Source organism: Etheostoma spectabile, chromosome 11, assembly GCF_008692095.1.
Source record: "Etheostoma spectabile isolate EspeVRDwgs_2016 chromosome 11, UIUC_Espe_1.0, whole genome shotgun sequence".
NCBI lineage: Eukaryota > Metazoa > Chordata > Actinopteri > Perciformes > Percidae > Etheostoma > Etheostoma spectabile.
Window position 1 is genome coordinate 13,216,121 of NC_045743.1, and position 19,646 is coordinate 13,235,766.

The 19,646-nt window shown below is 40.3% G+C and overlaps 1 protein-coding gene across 1 annotated transcript in view; it reads left to right on the top strand.

Moving 5' to 3' along the window:
- epha3 (eph receptor A3) overlaps positions 1-19,646 on the top strand; it is a 98,984-nt gene that overhangs the window by 44,325 nt on the left and 35,013 nt on the right. Inside the window, 3 exon segments of the mRNA XM_032530303.1 lie at positions 7,000-7,155; positions 10,843-11,202; positions 15,958-16,076. Coding sequence (XP_032386194.1) covers positions 7,000-7,155; positions 10,843-11,202; positions 15,958-16,076 — 635 coding nt within the window.

Here is a 19,646-nt window from a genome sequence, read left to right on the forward strand (position 1 = left end):
GACCTCTTGATGTGTTGATTTAGCTTATTTCTTCTTATTTCTTGCTTTTCTTTTTTATCATGAAGGTTAGACTGAAATATTATGGCCACTATTTGCTGCTACTAAAATGTAATTTACTGCCGGTGGAACACTTTGGTTAAACTGCTTGTTTGATTATGACATAACATTAATCACTAGCATACTGCTCATCTACTGGGTGTAATTGTGTTTTAATCTGGAACAGAATTTAAATCAATGTGTTTGTGGACAACATGTATAATTTTAGACACAAACACAATATCACAGGTTGTTTGAATCATAAAACCTTGACTCACAAAAACCACACACACACACGCACAAATTTGGTCTGTTAGAATGATAATGTGCTTGTGTGGCTTGGAGTTGTTTTTACTTAGAAGCATGTGTTTCCTTTCTGCTTTCCTGTCTGTTACAATACATGTAATGTAGACCTTCCTCACCTTGTACTGCTTCCTCCTCTACCACCTTTATTTCACCTCCTCACATCCTTCTTCTCCTCCTCTACATCCCTTCATGATCCTCTACTTCCTTTCTTCCTCCTCTTATCCTGCTCATCAGGCTGCTTTATTATGCAAATCTCTGTTGGATCAGATCACTTAATTAGGCTTTACCATGCCAGTTTGCATGCTCACACGCACATGCACGCACGCATGCATGCACACACACACACACACACACACAAACACCACACAACACACACACACACACACAAACACACACATGGTAACTTTCTTTCACTCAGACATAGACTGCTGGTAGCTGTGTGGTATAATGATTAGTATTCTGGACTCTGTGTCTCACACACACACACACACACACACACACACACACACACACACACACACACACACACACACACACACACACACACACAATGCATTTAGGCAGCAGAAGAGTCTCTTTGAGTGTGTATAGATAAACAGATTTGAATAGCAGGGTCTCTCCAGGCCATTAGCCTGCAGTTAGCATCACAAACTCTATTCTGGCCCTCCACTGCAGCTGATGAAGCCAACTGCTTCATTTCTATGGCTGCTGAAAATGCACCACATGAGATCATGGCAATGGTATAACTGAACTTTAGTGTCAGAAGTTGATCTGATGAACCATTTTAGATGCTCTGAACACAGATGAGTCCTGTTGCTCCTGTTCCCATCACAGAGCTGGTGATTTTTTAGTTTTAGTGAGAAATTTGAAATAAGATTGATTTGAAATAAAACAGGGAGCTATAATCGTCAGGAAAAATAGGATTAGTATTGCAATGTTGTTACATGTTTAGCCATGTAATTAGATTTGTATTTCTTGGATAGAAACAACAATAAACATTTTCCTGTATTTCCTGAAAGTGTGCAAGGAAGTTCAGAGTTAATTCAATGTTCATGTGTCACTGATGAGTTCATTCTGTGAAACAGTGCAAATTTCTCTGAGATTACGGATTTTTTTTTCTTTTATCATATGCACTTCATTTACAGAAAGTACCCATTTCATAATATTCCAGTTCGACTGATAGATTTGAACAGTTACTGCAGATTGTACAGTCATTCTGATCTCTAACAAATCAATAAATAAACCGCTTAATATTGTGAATGTTGCTGCTATATCCCACCTGATCATTTCTCTAACTCATGCTGTGCCAGCAAAGGACTGAAACAACCACAATATACAATAATCATCAATTACGACCTTAAGAGCCGAGAGCCAATTACAGGCATTAAGAGCAGAGAGCCCATTACAGGCATTTTGTTATATTCTGATTAGCGTTGGCAGCTCTCATCAGAATTACTTAAAAAAGGTTTAGTTTGGACAGTTACTGGCTTTGGAACGCCTGCAGATGTACAGAATCACTTCTCTGCGCACACTGGCAAGCGACAGCACATTGATTCACCATACTGACATATGTATAAGCTGCAATATGTTCGCGATGTGATTATGATGGCAAATGACACAATAATTGAACACAAGAGAGATGGAATGCTGAGCAATTTGCCGCAAGACACAACCTATCAATTTTGATGATTGCTTTCATTTATATTTCTGACAAAAAAATGAGTTCATTTTATTGGGTTACGGACTAATTGATTGTAATTCAGCATAATAGATGGCTTTGTCACTTTGTCTGTAAGAGAGAACTGAAGCTTTCAGCATATCGTGTTTCTGTGATGTATGTGCTTGTTGTTATAGCTATGTCAGAGTTAAGTCCTCCAGGATTAAAAAAACGTAATGCAGTTAACAATGTGCATGTATTGTAGCTGCCAAATTTCAGTGTTTTTGAAAATATGCCCTAAATCCTTACGCCGTTCAACACTTGAACTGATGTTATGGTGGATGTAATATAGTCATCATAACATTGTTGAAAATGTAGCTATGCTTGCATTTGAATGTACAGGTACTTTTTGAACAGGTTTCATGATGCATTATTTTTAGCCAATGACACAATTGTCAGGCAGTGAACATTCCCCGCCAAAATATACCATGGTTTCATAAAACAATGTTGACCTTCCAGATTTCTGTAGCTTGTTATTGGTTGGCCCAAATGGGGATTTCATGGCAGGGGGTGTGATGTTTACTGTTGCCATGTTTCCAGTAACATTACAAATGGCTCCGGATGAGACCGCGAGCCAAATGCCTAAGCTGTCAAAGTAAATAACTTTTCCATTTCAAAGAGAGCTATTCTAATTAAGGAACGAAGGATGGAGCAAAAGAAAGAGAAGGGAAAAGCCACAGAAAAGAACTGGAGGAGGGTGGGCAGGATGAAGGGGAGGTTTAGACGGAGGAAGATAGAGAGGGAGGAGAAAGGGAGTGAAAGTCATTGGGGTCTTGTTGGATTGAAAAAGAAAAGAGGCGGAGGTGGTATGGAAACAGGGAATCAATTGTTGGGTTTTGCTTCGGCTGCAGCCAGATGGAGCCTTGAAGTGTGCGAGAGAGAGAAAGAGCGAGAGATGCAGAGCAAAGCTTCGGGTTTGGCTGACACAAAGACAGGAGTCAAGGGAAGACTTTCTCACTTTCCCTGTGTGACACCAATCAATTGACCAGTAACCAGTGAGGACAAGAGGACACGATTCATATGAGAAGTAACATGTTGGGTGTAATCTGCGGTCACATGATGGTTACGGTATATTCTATGAAAGGCTTATTAATGTTTCTACTTCGTTTATATTCTTGAAATGGATTTGTGATTCTAAAGGTGATGTCATTTATTCACACAGTGACCGTGGATGTTAAACATGTTTCCATTACTGAGCTTTGTAGCTCCCAACTTATGCAATTGTGAATCATCGTTGCATTAGGATCACCACTTTAGACAATAAATGATAGATGTAGTCTCATAAAGCTTCGGTCTCATTCAAAAGATGCATAGTAACAAAATCTGGTCTCACCAAGGTCAGGTCAGGTTTTCAACTAACATGTTGTAAAAAAGGAGGGGCTGCATGTATGTGACCACTAGAGCAGTCTAGCAGCCATGTTAATTATTGATGAGGGTGTCCAATGACCTAGACTATTGATTGAGCAAATTGCAGCCCCAGTTATTTTACAACCACCATATCATGTGTCTGCTGCAGCTATATGTGTGCACATGTGCACTGTGAGCGTGTGTGTGTGTGTGTGTGTGTGTGTGTGTTTAGATGGGAGCACTGCTCTTTGAAAGTGAACAAACAGATTGTGTTTCAGCTGTCATTATGTAGAACGTAGTAAGACATTGTGTTAGAACCCTGTGAGTGTGTGAGTATTTGCAAGAGTTTTGTGTTTTTGTGTTTGTCTGTTTCAGTGAGAAATGTGTGTGAGTGTGTAACAAAGGACTACTTAAAGCGATACAGTGATACAGTTCTACATGCTGTTCCTGCTGCTGGTACTGATTTGAAATTAAATAAAAGATGATTCAGCGGGGATAACCTTCATTTTTCTGTCTTTGGCAAAGATGTCATTTTCTCTCCATTTGTCAAGGCAGTGATGCTCTTTTGAAATGTGTGTGTCACTGGGTTATTTGCGCACGCATTCACAGGTTGCATATTTGCAGGCACACGCACACATGCACACATGCACACACACACACACACACACACACACAAACACACACACATATCTTAATTAATCACATATCTAAAGAGATGCTGTGTTTTCTCTACTGAGCACACACATACACACACACATTATCATACTATCCACCCCTACACGTTGTTGGCGAATGTCAGTAACACAACTCGGTTGTCCTCTAGATGAGTAGTTAACCTCCTGCGTGCTGAATCTGATTTTACCATCAGCCTCTGTTAGAGTTGCTTTTTATCCTGGCAGACACACACAGGGAAAAAACAGGGCCTTTATTATCCTTTTCCAACTGTCATAAAGACATTTTTAGGGTTTGCGGTCAAGGAAATACAACATATCACTCTACTGTCATGTGAAAAGCTCATGCTGTAAGTGCAGCTTTGGATATTGATTTTTACATTGAAAGTTTATGGGATCCTCTCTGTGCCTAATAAGTTTCACGGCTGTGTTACGCACTGAAAAGTCCCCATATATTTTTATCTTTCAAGTGGAATTGAGGCTGGTTTTTATAGTTGATGGAGTGTTGATCTGCTAGAGCAATACGTACAAGTCTAGTAACATGTTTGTGCCATGTTTAAAGAATAGGCTACGTCTGGTGATATTCTATTTTTTCTCTAATATTAAAACATCTATCCTTCTCAGAATTACTTTTGGTGTAGCTAAATAAATATAGAGCACATTCCTCTGTACTACCTCCACTGTTTTCCAAAAACTATTATAATATAATCAGTGAGCCATATCATTACACAGGATGACATTACAATGAACATGCCCTCTGTACTGTAGTTTAAATTTAGTCAGTTCTACAAACTCCCAGTACCACATATTGGTACCACACCGCAACAATTCTCAAAATGTGTATTAACTCAGAGCTAAAAATAGTAATCAAATGCATCATTTACTCCTAAGTAATGCTTGCAAAAAATAATTAAATTGCCCAGCTGTTTAGGAAAATTATTTAAAATTAGTCTATTTGTGACCCATTTTAAAGAGTAACAACATTCAGTTAGAATCAATGGGCATGGGGCTGAGAGCCATATACAGATTTGGAAAGTCTAAATTTCTAAAGCCTACAACTTCAAATTTTGAGATAAAAAAATTGTCTTGATCCATTTCATTTGTCTCAATTTTTTGTTTATTTTTAATTTTACTAATACAAGAAAAAAACACATCCACAGTTATATAAATATGACTTCTGAATATGAAAACTAAAACAAATTTTGGCAACAGCTTTCCCTGGGAATATTAATATCTCCATAATTGATTAGTTTCTAATCTTCAGTGAGACCAATGTCAGAAGAAGTAGCTACATACAGCAAGTAAATGGAAACAGATCCAATTGGACTTGAGCCCAGTAGTTTAACTGTTCAATGAATATAGTGAAGGGATCTTTGGTGGTGTCCAGAGGTGAACCTTTAAGGCCGCTTTTATGAGATGAATTCATTCTAACTTTTGTCAATTTGTCCATACTTCTGTTTTGTATTCCTTGGGCATTTCTGCTGACCCAGTGGCTATCTTCTGCTTCTGTTACCTGATTGGCTAGGAGGTGCTGGCTGTCACATCTAATTTCCTGGTTTGTCCTCCAATCAGGGTGGTCTGTTTTGTGTGTGTCAGCAAGTGTTGTGGTTGTCATTCCAGCAGTAGGATTATATTGGGCTGTTTATACCCGCTCCAAATTCCATTACTCACACACACACACACACACACACACACACACACACACACACACACACACACACACACACACACACACACACAATGTAAACAGGGAGGTAGAGGAGTGTTTAGTGCAGCATGGGACTTTGGTGTGCCAGTGTCAGTGATGGATATGGCAGTAGTATCAGCAGTGTTGGCTTTTGCAGAAGTGTGTTGTCCACCACTGGGATCTGTCAGACCTGTTCTGCTGAGCCCACACATTCTGCTGGCTTGCTGCTATTGGTGCTAGCCATTTTTTTAATCAAGTGTGTGTGGATGTGTGCATCTTTGTGTGTGCGAGAGAGAGAGAAAGAGGAGAGAGAGAGAGAGAGAGAGAGAGAGAGAGAGGAGAGAGAGAGACAGAGAAGCTTTTTGTCTGTGTATTGCAATTAATGTGTACTGGCAGTAGAAATACCTCAAGTGCTTGGAAGTACAGTACTTTTACGGTGTAAAACCCTGCTGTCTATGGGCAGTAAAATGGACATGTACCTTCATGGAGATAGGCTTTTTGTAGGCTTCAATCCTTTGTATATTATCATCCAGTGTAGATAAGATGACAACGGTTTCAACCTGTAATAGAAGAGGAGAAAAGAGAATACAAGAGTGCGGTGGAACTAAATTGATAGAGAAAGGAGAAAAAAAACATAAAGGAGAGTTATGTTTGATGTTTCGTCCTACACAGAAACCCAAACACACATACACTTACACATGCAATACACTTTACACAGGTGGAGTGTCACCCTACTTACACAGATTGCAACAGATTTGTGGTGAGTAGGAGTTAAAAGAGCTGCTGAATGCAGATTTAACACCACAGATATTTAAAGAGAACAGTCCTTTTATCTGAGGGGACCATTTGCATTATTCATGTTGTGCCTTTTGAGAGATGAAGAGAGCGAGAAATAAAGACAAAGACATTTCAGAGAATTATTATTTTGTTTTTTTACAAGCAGTGAATGGGTTCTTTTTACATTTACAGCACATTTACATTCACTCTATTTGCAGGTGTGTGTGTGTTTTTGTGTGTGTGTGTGTGTGTGTATGTGTATGTGTGTGTGTGTGTGTGTGTGTGTGTGTGTGTGTGTGTGTGTGTGTGTGTGTGCATTAAAAAGTAATACTAATCCCCCTTTTTTATTTCTTACTTGTTGTAGGTGCGTACCAGAGAAGAATGCAGCTATTGGATAGCTATTGATGTGCTGATTCAATATGACGCTCATGCATCTGTCTGTGTTCTTTTGTCTCCAGTGTGCAGGGCGGGCTTCTACAAGTCTACGCTTGGAAACATGGAGTGTTCAAAGTGTCCGCCTCATAGTTTCTCCCACCATGAGGGGTCGCTGCACTGTGGCTGTGAGAAAAACTACTTCCGTGCTGAGGGAGACCCTGCGTCCATGGCCTGTACACGTAAGTGTGCTTTTAGATTACAATTAGCTTAACATTTGGGGCTATGTGATGAGGAGTCAGTGGCATCCGGATGTCATTCAGGTTCCTCCCTTTCCCTAGCTACTCATGTTATTTCTATATCAGATATCCAGCAGGAGAAACCCTCCAATGTGGTGTGGGTGGGCTGTTCTCATTAGCCCATAAAACATGCAATGAAACCTGTCTTATCCTTGCCTTGAACAGATGCCGCAACCCATTCATTTTGCTGTCAATGAGTTTAAGTGTCCTAAAATGATAAACATGCTTTCATATGCTTTTTACACTGAATGTTTTTATTGCAAAATAGTTTGTCCATGCTTCATATTGTTGTAGGGATAGCTACATGCACAAAACAAAAAGACATTTGACAAAAAATATTTTGCGTACACTCTGTATTTATACAAGTTTACTCCAGAGGCTTGTACTGTGTTTAAAGTGTATTTTTCTAGTCAGAGGAATCTAATTCATAGTTTGAGTCGTACACATGATTCAGTTAAGGACCGTTTATCAATTCATGGGTAAAAATAGCTTTTTAACCGATGAAGAGGGTCAACATTTGTTATTACTTAAAGGTCACCAAAGCCATGGTCGCCCAAAGACTCTTTATCACCTTTTCCACTCCCTGCATGATTTTCTTTTGTCTCCCTGTGAAGCAAATGGATTACAGATGCAGATGCCTCCTGCGAGGCTTCCAAAATGCATTCCCCATAAAACTATAAATCACTGCATTCCCTGATGTCAGGTTATGGATACATCCGTTACTAAATGGGCTAGGAAGAAAAAAAATGATCTTGCACCGTGTGGAGAACAGTAGAAAATACAAATCAACGCCCACAGCCATAGACAGAATTCTAATTAGAAAGACAGTCCTGTCAGGTCCCTGTTGTGATTATCTCAACGCCATCTTGTCAACTAGGCAAATTTCACCTCATTGGGACAGATTGAGCGACACAAGGGCTGTAAATGAATAGATACGTTTTTTAGAAGATAATGATCATGATTATACTTTTAGCGGTGGGATAGAGGTTGTCTTTAATTGACTCTGGAAATTTGAAAATGTTTGCAACAAACTAAGGACGCTAAACTCTAAAAAAACGAAATATTACAAAAAATACCGCCAGCTGTATGGTATTTCCTGCTGTATTCAACATGGGACATTTTTGTAACAGCTGTCATAATAGTGTATTAAGTATTGTATGTCTCCCCTGAAGAATCTATTAAAAATGCATCAATGCATACATCCCAAAGCGCCTCCTCCAAACTAACACATTAACTGTGAGTTTGCCTTGCTGACCATCACCATCGCTTGCTGAATGACATGGTGAAATCGCTTTCTTTCAAAATGCAGTGAGCTCCAGCGAAAAGTATTAGGCTGGAAAGAGGCTAAAGAGAATTGCCAATACACACGTCTCTTTTTGAGGGACTGGAGATTAAGCACACATCTTCAGTTCTTACAAACCATAATTAATGTCACATGTTAATCTTGATGCCAATTTATTATTTTGACATTTGGAATTACTGTATGATTGCCTGCATGTGTACATATGCATGCCTGTGCAGCTAATATATTGTATGAATAACAAGTTTGATGTGGTCAGGGGAGTAAGCTGTAAAGGTGAGCCAGAGGACTGTCAGGGTCAGATTCGTACTGGAGAAATATAGTCTTATCCTAGATTTCCACCAACTTTAGAATGGGTTGCGAGTCGGCCCAGCTGCATGTTGGCTCTGTGCCCGCTGTCCGTCGGTACCCACCAGGTCCGGATTTGTTGCGGAACGGCAGTGGCCATGACTGACTGCTGAAGTCACAAGGAACCACGAAATCTCGCAAATTCACGTATGATCGAGCGATATAACAGGATGTAGTTTCTATAAACAGAACTACAAAACCTCTGACCTGTTGACTTCAGGCTTATCTCCACCCATTATGACCTTTTCAAGTTGTAGTGCAGGGAAATATGATCTGCCGTGAGTATGGTGTATTTCATTTTGAAAATTAATTAATTTTGTTTCTGGGCGCAACTTCCTGTCCCGCTCAATCTGCCCTGTGCTGAATTGCTGCGGAGCTCTCGGCCATCCAGCAAAAATAGAAGCTCTGTGTATCTGCTCCGGAGGGCTGTGGATTGTCGGAGCTGGGACGGAGTTGGGACGCAGCTGTTCCGCAGTCAGTGAAAATACACACATTGACTTCAATGGAAACCTAATGACTCCGGCATCGTTCCGGAGCGGATCCGCAGCTGTTCCGCAGTTGTTCCGCAGTTGGTAGAAATCAGGGCTAACTGTACTTTAAGAATATACAGAGTAGGGTGATAAATGCATTTTTAATAACTGATACCTGTTTTCTCTTGAGGGTTTGACAAATTATTTGGTGTTCATTGCTTGACTAGAATTGACCGAGAGCCCCTTGAATGTTAGCACTGATCTCAATGGTTGAGAAAATTTGCACAATTATTGTGAGATGTGCTCCTGTTTGTTCTCAAATTTCTTTCTGATGATAGTAACAGGATGCCAAAAGTTTCATTTAGTGATTTCTGTTGAGGCCGGGGAGGAGACATTGAAATACAATGACTCAAAACCACACATTGTGTTCTTTTATCAAAAGTTTGGTAATAGTAACTGAAATGGCCAAATGTAATAGCCTATAACATAGTTTGCCCCTTCATTGTGTCCTAATTGTATCAAACTTATTTCATGTTCATTTTTTTTACAGCATTAAATATATCTTAAGAAGTTACATTTGTGAGACTTGCATATTCCCTGATGTCATGTTCTGATTTTCTGTTCCAACACCAAAGCATTTGGGGTATTTTCTTCTGCTTTCTCTCTTACACAGTCAAAGACTGCAATGCAGATTAGCAGACAGGAGCGGTGCATAGTTTGGGAGTGAAGTAAATTCTTGTCAAGTCAAGCCCACCAAACAAAGCACTTTATCTCAAGACACAATCCACTAAGCCCACTTCCCCCTCTTCCTGCAACTTCTCATCATAGTTATTTGGCAGTTTGGTTTTGTTCTTCATGTAATTACAGTTATACCAAATCTGGAAAAGAGATCTGTTTGTAATACAATGTTTTAACTTTAATATGCCAATCTCAGTTTGACAGTCTTTTTTGTGTCTTGCACTTTTCTTCTTTTCCTGATCCAAAAAGAGAGGAAAACATACATTCTGTCATGCATACACAGACTCATATTAACCCTGATATTACCATATTAAACTACAGCTACAGAGGTTGTGTAGCATTCATTAAAGATTTCTTGAGTAAAGATTTCTAAGCATGGACACTATGTTTGCACAAAAAGACCCCGTTAAGTGTAATCCCGTGAAAGTCACTTCCCGGAAAAAAAAACAAACATTTAATACACACAAATTCATCCATCACAATGTTTTAGAGAACTCTTTTTTTGAATGTTCCCATTTGTTTAAAGAAAAATCTTCAATTCTTGAAGTTGTGTGCATCATACTTGGCATACTTGACTCTGCTGCTAAATCTAATTCCATCTAATGCCAGCTTTCTGCTTGACGTAAATACTATTTTCTATCTCCTTTATTTGTTCACTTCCCTTTCTTATATCACCTTTCTACTTCTTACTTTTCTTTCCACCTTATTTCCACCCAATTCAAACATTTCTCTCATTGTATTTTTCTGATGACCTCATCCTCCTTTTCCTACCAGGACCCCCTACAGCTCCTCGAAATGTGATCTCTTCCATCAATGAGACGTCGGTTATCCTGGACTGGAGCTGGCCTGAGGACACTGGTGGGCGCAAGGACCTCACCTTCACTGTCTTGTGCAAACGCTGCCGAGGTGGAGCGGCTAATGGCAGTAACGGTGGCAACCTGAGCTGTGAGCCTTGCCGGAGCAATGTTCACTTTCTGCCAAGAGCCACGGGCCTCCAAAACACCACAGTGACGGTGGCCAATCTGCTAGCCCACACTAACTACACCTTTGAGATTGAAGCGCTGAACGGTGTGTCATTGCAAGCACCCAAGATGAGGCAGTATGCCGCTGTCACCATCACTACCAACCAAGCTGGTAATATGTCACTCATAACAGCTGGATAGATTGTTAAAGGAATGCACTCAGATAATCAGAGAGATTCTAGACCACATCTTATCAAAGCACAGCTTTTCTTTCCAATCAACCACTACACCAGTGGAACTAATGTATAAGGAAAGGGTATTTTAAATTTTGCTGTGGGTAAAACTGAAATTCTTTAAATAAAAAAAGAATATAGCTACCTAACCATGGATAATATGCAAATACCTTTCTCTATACTGCACCTCCTTTCTCCCTCTCCTTCTAAATACCCTTATCATATAGTACACTAGCCTATAGTGTATGTGCTCTGAACGCATGCACTACAACCATCAGCCCTGGACATTTACAAGGCGATCCCAGGCCCCTATGCTCTTGTTTAACGACCGGGATCGAATGTCTTCCTCCTTCGCAAAAAAAAAAAGATATACAGTATGTATATATACCTCATCCTTTCAACTCTTAATGTGAGGATGGGCACCTAAAACTCCCATCAATCTTTTATACAAATATTTCTCCACGCGTCAAGTCCTTAGATGAATAAGAAAGCAAAGGAAAGTGGTGTTGTGAAATTCCAAGAGTAAAATAAATCTAACTGCAGTTGAAAGTGCCAAACCTCAGAAATCCCTGACTCTAGTAAGGAATGCACAAAGGTCTGGCTGTAATACATCAATTATTTCTTTTCTCGCTCTATTAACTATTCACTTACACAGTTTACCTTTGTGTTTGGTAATGCTTTGTGTCAGCATTTCAGTGTTAGTTTTTTCTGTTTTCCTATCGATCCTTATCTCTCTCTTCATCTGGATCTTTTATTTTTACCTATCACTTTCCAAACCCAACCCAAACCCTTCTATTCTCTTTTTTTAATGTGTTTCCACTAATCTCTGTAGGGCTTTTTTTGTTCCAAACCTTGGAAGTGGGTTTAGCACATAGAAGGGGGTTTTTGAGCAGAGTGAACAGATGGGAGTTCCCTCATAAGTTATCATACAGCGAGGTCAGACCATCACATTGTTGATGATAGGCAGATGCCAAGAGCTGTGGATTTAAACAGAGTGGTCGGAGTTGGAATGTCGTGAAGCGTTTTGCTTTGTGCCCTTTGTTTGTTTTTATTTGAATGCATGGCACCTCCTTGTACCCATAGACAGTTAAAGAAATGGACCAACAGATCCCGTTGCTCTGTAAGGAGACCAGTGAAGGATATTTGAAGCACTTTTCCGGTGAGTGCTGAGCGTTACTGCACAGCCTCCAACTGAGCTTGATGTTGATGTTGTAAGTCGTCTGGTAGCTGTGCCAAGAGAAATCTCAATCATTCCCAATCTCGCAGAGAAGGAGAGCGTAGATATATGTAAGGAGATAACATAGGCACAGGATAATTATTTCTAACTAAAATATTAGTTAACATTAGTAATTACACCTAAAGCTAATGTAAGTCAAAACTGTCTGCAAGCTTCTCCTGACAATACGGTTGACATAATGTGAGTTACAAGGTAGTGGAGCCTGTTATACATTGTCAGGTTTCTTTAGAAATGAATAATGGACAAATAGAATCTTTAAACGCTTCAGATGTAAAGTTATTTGCTGTCAAAGTGACATAAAAATGAATGACGGTCAATGGAATGCTAACGGCGGGTGAGTGCTTTGTAGCATTAAAATGGCGCCATAGGAGCTACGCTTAGAGAGGAGAAGCTTACCCCCTTGTTTGTACCGGCTTTGTTTCAAGAACATAAGAGGTGCTTTGATTTACAGGTTACCATGGCTGCATTGGCTACAATCAGGTACAATCAGTGAAACACTCAGGACATGTCACACTGTTGTTAATCAAGGCAAGGTGTAATTAAGAAGATGTTTCTTTCTGGGATTAGTAGGTACAATGAGGATCATACCGCATATAGCTTTCCAACAAGAAAGACTCAAGGGCAAACATACACTCACTGTCAGGATGGATATACTCAATCAAATATATGTCAACTCTCTGAGAAGAAGACCTGTCAGTGTGATAAATATGCAAATGTGAAGGTGTTTTGTAACACAATACACAGACAGATGTCTGCTGTGCTCTGTGTTGTCACACTTTGGCTGTATTAAAAGTGACAAGGTCCAGGCATGATCTCTTTAAAGTGACAGGGCAGGGATGAGAGGTAAATATAGATTCTGTGTGTGTGTGTGTGTATGTGTGTATGTGTTTATTCACATAAAGTACGTGCACATGTGTCTAGGCTGGAGATAAGTCAGGCCTCAAATCATATTGGTATGAGGGGAAAGGGCAAGAGGGATTAAAAGCTACACATGTGAAGGAAAGACAATCCAACTGAAAAAGACAAAAAGGTTTAGCAATGCTTTGGAGTCTGTTATTAGTAACCATTATAATCTATGTGGTTATTCAGGTGGATTGTCTCTGCGATTGGCATATTTATAAGATTTGAAGAGGACTTATCATCACAAAGAGGGCTGTGCGTGCTCTGGATTTTAAAACCCATCTTTAATGTTTGAGCAATTATCAGAAGAGCTTCATCTTTGACTAGAGAAGATAAAGAACTATAGAAGGAAAAAATTAACACACCTTACCACCACACCCCACCCTCCCTATACCACCCACCCACACAGGCCCCTCTCTCTCGAACAAAATCCGCCTTTCAAACGGGACACTCTCCATCAAAAACCCTTTAAGTCACAAGGATTAGCAGGCAGTGCAGTAGCCACCCCCCCTTTAACTTTCTGTACCAAACAAAATCAAAACACAAACCACAACAAACGTTTTCAAATGCCAAAGCGGTTTTAAAAATGTTTTTGGGGGAAAGGGGGGGTGGTCCGGGGGTGCGCCCAAAGGTTTCTGCAGGGTAGCTCTCCCCCTTCCTTTTCCGGGCCCAACATTTTTAAAACCCAGGGTAAAAACACGGAACTGTGTCCCCATTTTTCGTATCAATATCAACAGTTGACCCGCCGCGGGAAATGGAAACCGGGCAGGAGGGGGAAAACAGGGACATACAGAATAAAATACATAGGCCTGGCCAACAATTTTCACCTGTTTGGGTGTGGTCGGTGACCCAAAAGGGAAAAACCAAAAAAAAAATTGCTTCAAATTTCTTTTGGATGGGTTCCCATGCAATAATGTCTTTTCCCACAAAATTTTAAGTAGAAGAAAACGGGGAAGGGAAAAAAGAGAGAGAAAAAAGTCTGGCAAATGTGGCCCCGGACATTATCTCTTTTAAAGGGAAATTTTAGTGTTCTACCCAAAAAACTACTTCCAAAAATTTACCAAAAATGTTGTAAAAATACATTTCTTCCAAAAAGCTGTGTTTAGCCCGGCCCCTTCCCGGGACCTGACATTGAAAAGGGAAATTTTTTAAAGGGCCCTTATGGGCCCCCGGTATGCTGTTTCAGTTTCAGTTTACCCCGAGAGGGAAACCCGGAATGGCAGGCCCCAAATTTAAATGCTGGGAATTTGGGGGCAAAAGGGGAGAAAAAAGAGAGAGAAAAAGGGAGGGAGCCCCGGGAAAGGGTAAAAGGGGGAGGGGAGGAACTTAAAGCGGGGCCCCCAAAAGGGCCCAGAAACAGTAAAACATTAAACCAAACCCTAAACCCCGAGCCAATAAAAAAAAAACCCCCCCGCTATCAGAACCCGAGGGGGAGGAGGGGGTGGAGGAGAGGAGGAAAAAAAAAAGATTTCTTAAATTTGGGTTAAATTTCCGGGAAAAAAAAAAAACTTCCCGCGGAAAAAAACACGGAGGGTTTGACACGGATGAAAGCACACACAAAACAACACACACACACAAACACCCCTGCTAATATCGCAATTTAAGAAAAAGGGTTTAACATTTTAAAAAACAAACAGGGTTTTTCCCTTGGTTTTTATAAAATTAAAAATCAATGCCCCAAGCCGGGTGGGCCCCGGGGCTGCCCGGAAATTAGAGGCAGTAAAAAAGGGAAATGGGGAAAGGGAGGGGAACGAGGGCAGAAAAAACCCAGGGAGGGGGGGGTTTCGGGGTTAAAGGGAGCGATGTGTTGAGTTTACATTGGGCCCCTTTAAAATCCCGAGGGGAAGGGGAGGTGGGGGGAAGGATTGGCGGGGAAGATTGGCAAGGGAGAAATCGCCACACCATAACGGACAGGGACAGCAGTGAGAGAAAGGGGAAGAGATGGCTTACACGGTTTCAAATAAAAACAGGTTTCAAAGAAATGCAGAGGGAAAAAAGTTTCCCACAAAAAAGGACAAAACAGTGGTTTCAGGGGCCCTATAAATGCATTTTTTTCTGCAATATAAAACAGGAACAATTTAAAAAATGATGAAGGGGAAATTTTATATTTCAACCCGCTCCGGACGCAGAAAAAATAAATTTTTTGAAAAGACCCCAGTGATTCCTCCCCGAATTTTACATTTCCCAAAACTTTTTTCCCCTTTTCAATTTTGCTTGCTTGACAAAAGACCCTCTAACCCAAAATTCATGACAATTTCATTTAAATAGTGGAAAACGTTTTGTTATTGTTGAGGTAAAGTTTTAATCAATGATAACCCGTCACTCCATCACCCCAGGGTGATTGCGATGGATACAAGCTTTGCTTTTTAAAAACCCCCAAAAACCCCGGGCCCAGGGCTTTAATGGGGCCCCCACTGAGCAAAAATGTTGGGCAAAAAAGGGAAACCCTAGCAATCCCGGGAGCAACACCGGAGGACTGTTTTTTTTAAAACCTCCTTTAAAAGGGAACCTAAAATTTTCTCCTTTTCCCCTCTCTTGGTCGTCTTTTTTTACCCAGCACCCTCCCAAGTAACAGTGATCAGAAAGGAGAAGACATCTCGAAACATGGCCCCTGTTTGAGACCCCAAGAGACCCAACGGCATTATCCTCGACTATGAGATCAAATACTACGAAAAGGTTTGTGCAAAATATAATATTATATATAAGGCTTTACCTCATGTGCCTATGAGCAAGGTAGCATCATTAACTGAAATTCTTAAAGGCTTGTTCAACATTTTGGGAAACACTTTTTTGACATTCTTACCAAGAGTTTGATGAGACGATGGATACCACTGTGCTACTAAATATAAGGGTCTTTTTACAGTAGCTTCAGCCAAGCTGGCGTGCGCAAACGTGACATTATGAGAGTGCCGTAGCTATTTATACTTGCGCATGGTGATCGCGACACTAGTTGCAGTCTTCTCCTGAACAGAGGTGTCGATAATAAGTAAAGGCTACCGACTTTGTTATTTCTACAGACTAGAAGAAGAAGAAAAAGGTAAACAACGGCAGAACTGCAAGAGCAGCATTGCCGTCAATGCTTCGATTTGATTCAATGACCCACTTCATCGGATCAAACCTTTCATTCACCATAAAAAAAACTCATCTTAACCCAGTAGGTTTACAAGAGAGACTTGCAGTCACTCTGAGAGTCCTGGCGTCCGGTTACCCTCAAGCTCGTTCAGGCTCCTTCGTTCTGCTTTGTTTTGCGCCGATGAATAAAACATAAATCCTGGCAGGCCAGAGAGATCTACGTAATTTTGACGTCCTGTTGGCACGCCACCTCAAGTGCGGCTAGTATACCACACGTTTAAGACTATTTAAGACCAGCATATAATGTATACTATAAACAGTTAACACTATAAGCAACTCTTAAGCTCACTAAGGAACACATATTAGTTAGCTTTTTTTGTTACCTTTAGACAGAGCCGGGTTAGCTTTTTCAACCATTGATGTATCAAAGAAAACTGGAAAAAGAGTTTAAAGCTGGCAAACCTTTCTTTCCTTTGACATTTTCTCATGGGCCGTGTGTGAAAAATTTTGGGTTTTTTTTTTTTTCTTTTTGCATATTTGGGCCCATAGAGCATGTTACCGAATCCTTTTAGGCTATTTTTGGGGGCAGCATTTTTGAGATTTTTTTGGGCCCTGCCAGCCATAACACACTTAATGTGAAAATGGACTTTTTCAAATAAAAAACCCTATAGTGAAAAAAAAATTTTGGGTGTTTGGAAACTCAAAAAAAAAGTATTTACATTTTTCGCTGTTGGAATTTTAAAGTCATACAAGAATCCCATTATGATATTTTTGAAATTTCAATCCCGTTTCCTTTAAAACACAGGGGAAAGGGTTGGGGTCAGGGTAAAATTTTGGTGAACTGATTTTTCCCAGCCCTTACTATAACAAGCCAAAATTTTATTTTACCGTGTCCCTTTTCTCTTTTCCTTCCCCCCCCACTTTTCTCCCACTCTTCCCTCCCTTTTTCCCTTAGTTTGTTTTTTCTGTTTTTTGTGTTTTTTTAACCCCCCCACCCCCCCTTATGTTTACCTTCATCTCCTTTTTTCATTCTCCCCTATTTCCCTCCTGCCTCCTCTCTTTTTTTTCCCTAAGGAGACAAGTTTTATGGCAGACAGTAAGGTTGGGGGGTTGTCTTCTTGTGGGGGAAAATTAGTGCAGAACAAATTTTACACTGGCTTTCAGCCCCAATGCGTGTAGGGTTTGACTTTGATGGGGAAAATTAGCCGGGGATGCAATTTTAACACCCCGCGCGTTTTGGTGTAATGTGGTGTGTGTGGTGGGGGGTGCCTGCAGGGTTTCCCAGATAATTTTGTTAACCCAAACCCTGGCCAAAATTCTTGTTTAGGGCCCGAAAAAGGCTGTTTCTTCTTAAACTCTGCCTTCCCACCTCCTTACCAAGGTTAAACAAAAAAGAGCGAGGGAAAAAATTTTAAGGGTCAAGTCAGCGGCTAATTTGACTTTCAAGTTTGAAATATTCTTTAAAAAAAGATGGGGGAAAATAAAAGGGTGGGGCTTGGGAAAGTCTTCGACGCTATGATTAAAACTTTTGGGCCCTTGTCCTGACCCCTTTTAAATCAATCATCTTCAGGGTTTCGGAGACATCAGGGGGGACACACAAAGCCCACAAAGTTCCCAAGGAAAACTCCGCAACAGCCCAAAATACCCCCGGATTTCAAACCCCAGACAAAAGCTCTTCCCGCAAAAGGGGAAGGCAACCATGGGAGACCCCCATAACAGCCCAGGATAGAGGCCTCTTCGTGTGGCATGGTGAGGGCCTCTAGCATGCCGAGGATCAAGGCCATAGAAGAACAAGAGTTGGAGCACCAATTCCCCAGACCAAGACCACACCATGACTCAGTTATGAGACATAAAGAGAGGCTTTTAGAGACACATATACTCAGACTCACGCAGCTATAATTGCATGTACACATAAACAGGATGGGGAAACAGAATACAAAAACAGGCCGAGAAAGATTAAAAGAGAGCTTTTAGCAAGATGTACAGATTTGTTTGTGGTTTTCTCTGTCTTTATTTACACAAGTTTAAAACAGACATACACAGTGTACATTATCATGTAATCCAATAGAAATTTACTGATGACTCTAGCTTCTCTTAATGTAAAAATGTGAACATTTCGCCAACAACCACACAACATCACTCAAAGCAAAAACACGTCATGTGTACTAGATGAATTACTTGATGGACAAATAGATTTCTGATGTCAAACCAATGGCCGACAAAGAAAGCCATCATAGTTACGTTTTCTTTGCAGGGTTTAAAAGTCAAACAAGACTACATTTCATTTTTATAGTTTCGGGCTTTTCTAGTGGGAGCTTTATGTGAGGGAGAACACAAATATTAATAGTCACAAGTCATTTAGTCTGTAAATCCAAAGTGGTGATTGGTATTCTCACTTTTAAAGTAACGTTTTGTGCAACATTTGCTGCCAACTGATGGAAATATGGACTTAATAATCTACCATGTTCATCCAATAGATCATTAACTGTAGCACATAAATAATGTTGAGTCATTGTAGGTTCTAGTAGCTTAAATTACCTTCAATGTACATGACATCTGTTGTTTCCAAAGTTACATGGAATATATACTTTTTAAGGAACATTCCCACTGCTATATTTTTAGCTTTAGAGGAAGTTAAATGTATAAGGAAAACACAATAAACTGATCCACTGGCAGTCGCTACAGTACATTACACTGAAACCAAATGAGAAGAATGCCATAAACTCACAAATAGATGGAACCATATGGTATGATAGATTCTAACTAAGCCAAACTTAGATAAAGGCAAGATACATAAACACAGTTCTGATGACAAATATGAGTTACTGTAGGAATAATATTAAGTAATACAGTGACATTAGTAGTCCACCTTTCATGCAGTCCTGCTAAGTAATGCCTTTATATTGCTTTTATGACATAAAAATAGTAATGAATTACACAGTTTTAAAAAGGTTAGGAAGAGTTTCATGACAAGGTTCGTACCAAGGAAACCCTTGCAGCACATTATTTTGAATGGACCCCACCTAACCAGCCTTTGCCCCTGTCTTTGCTGCACTACTCTTTCCGCCAACACACACCACTGTGTCACATGGTTCGTGAAACCAAAGACCCAAAGTGTCCAAAGTGTCCAAAGTGTGAGGGCTGTTCCCAAATTATGTATCCTGTATATGGGAA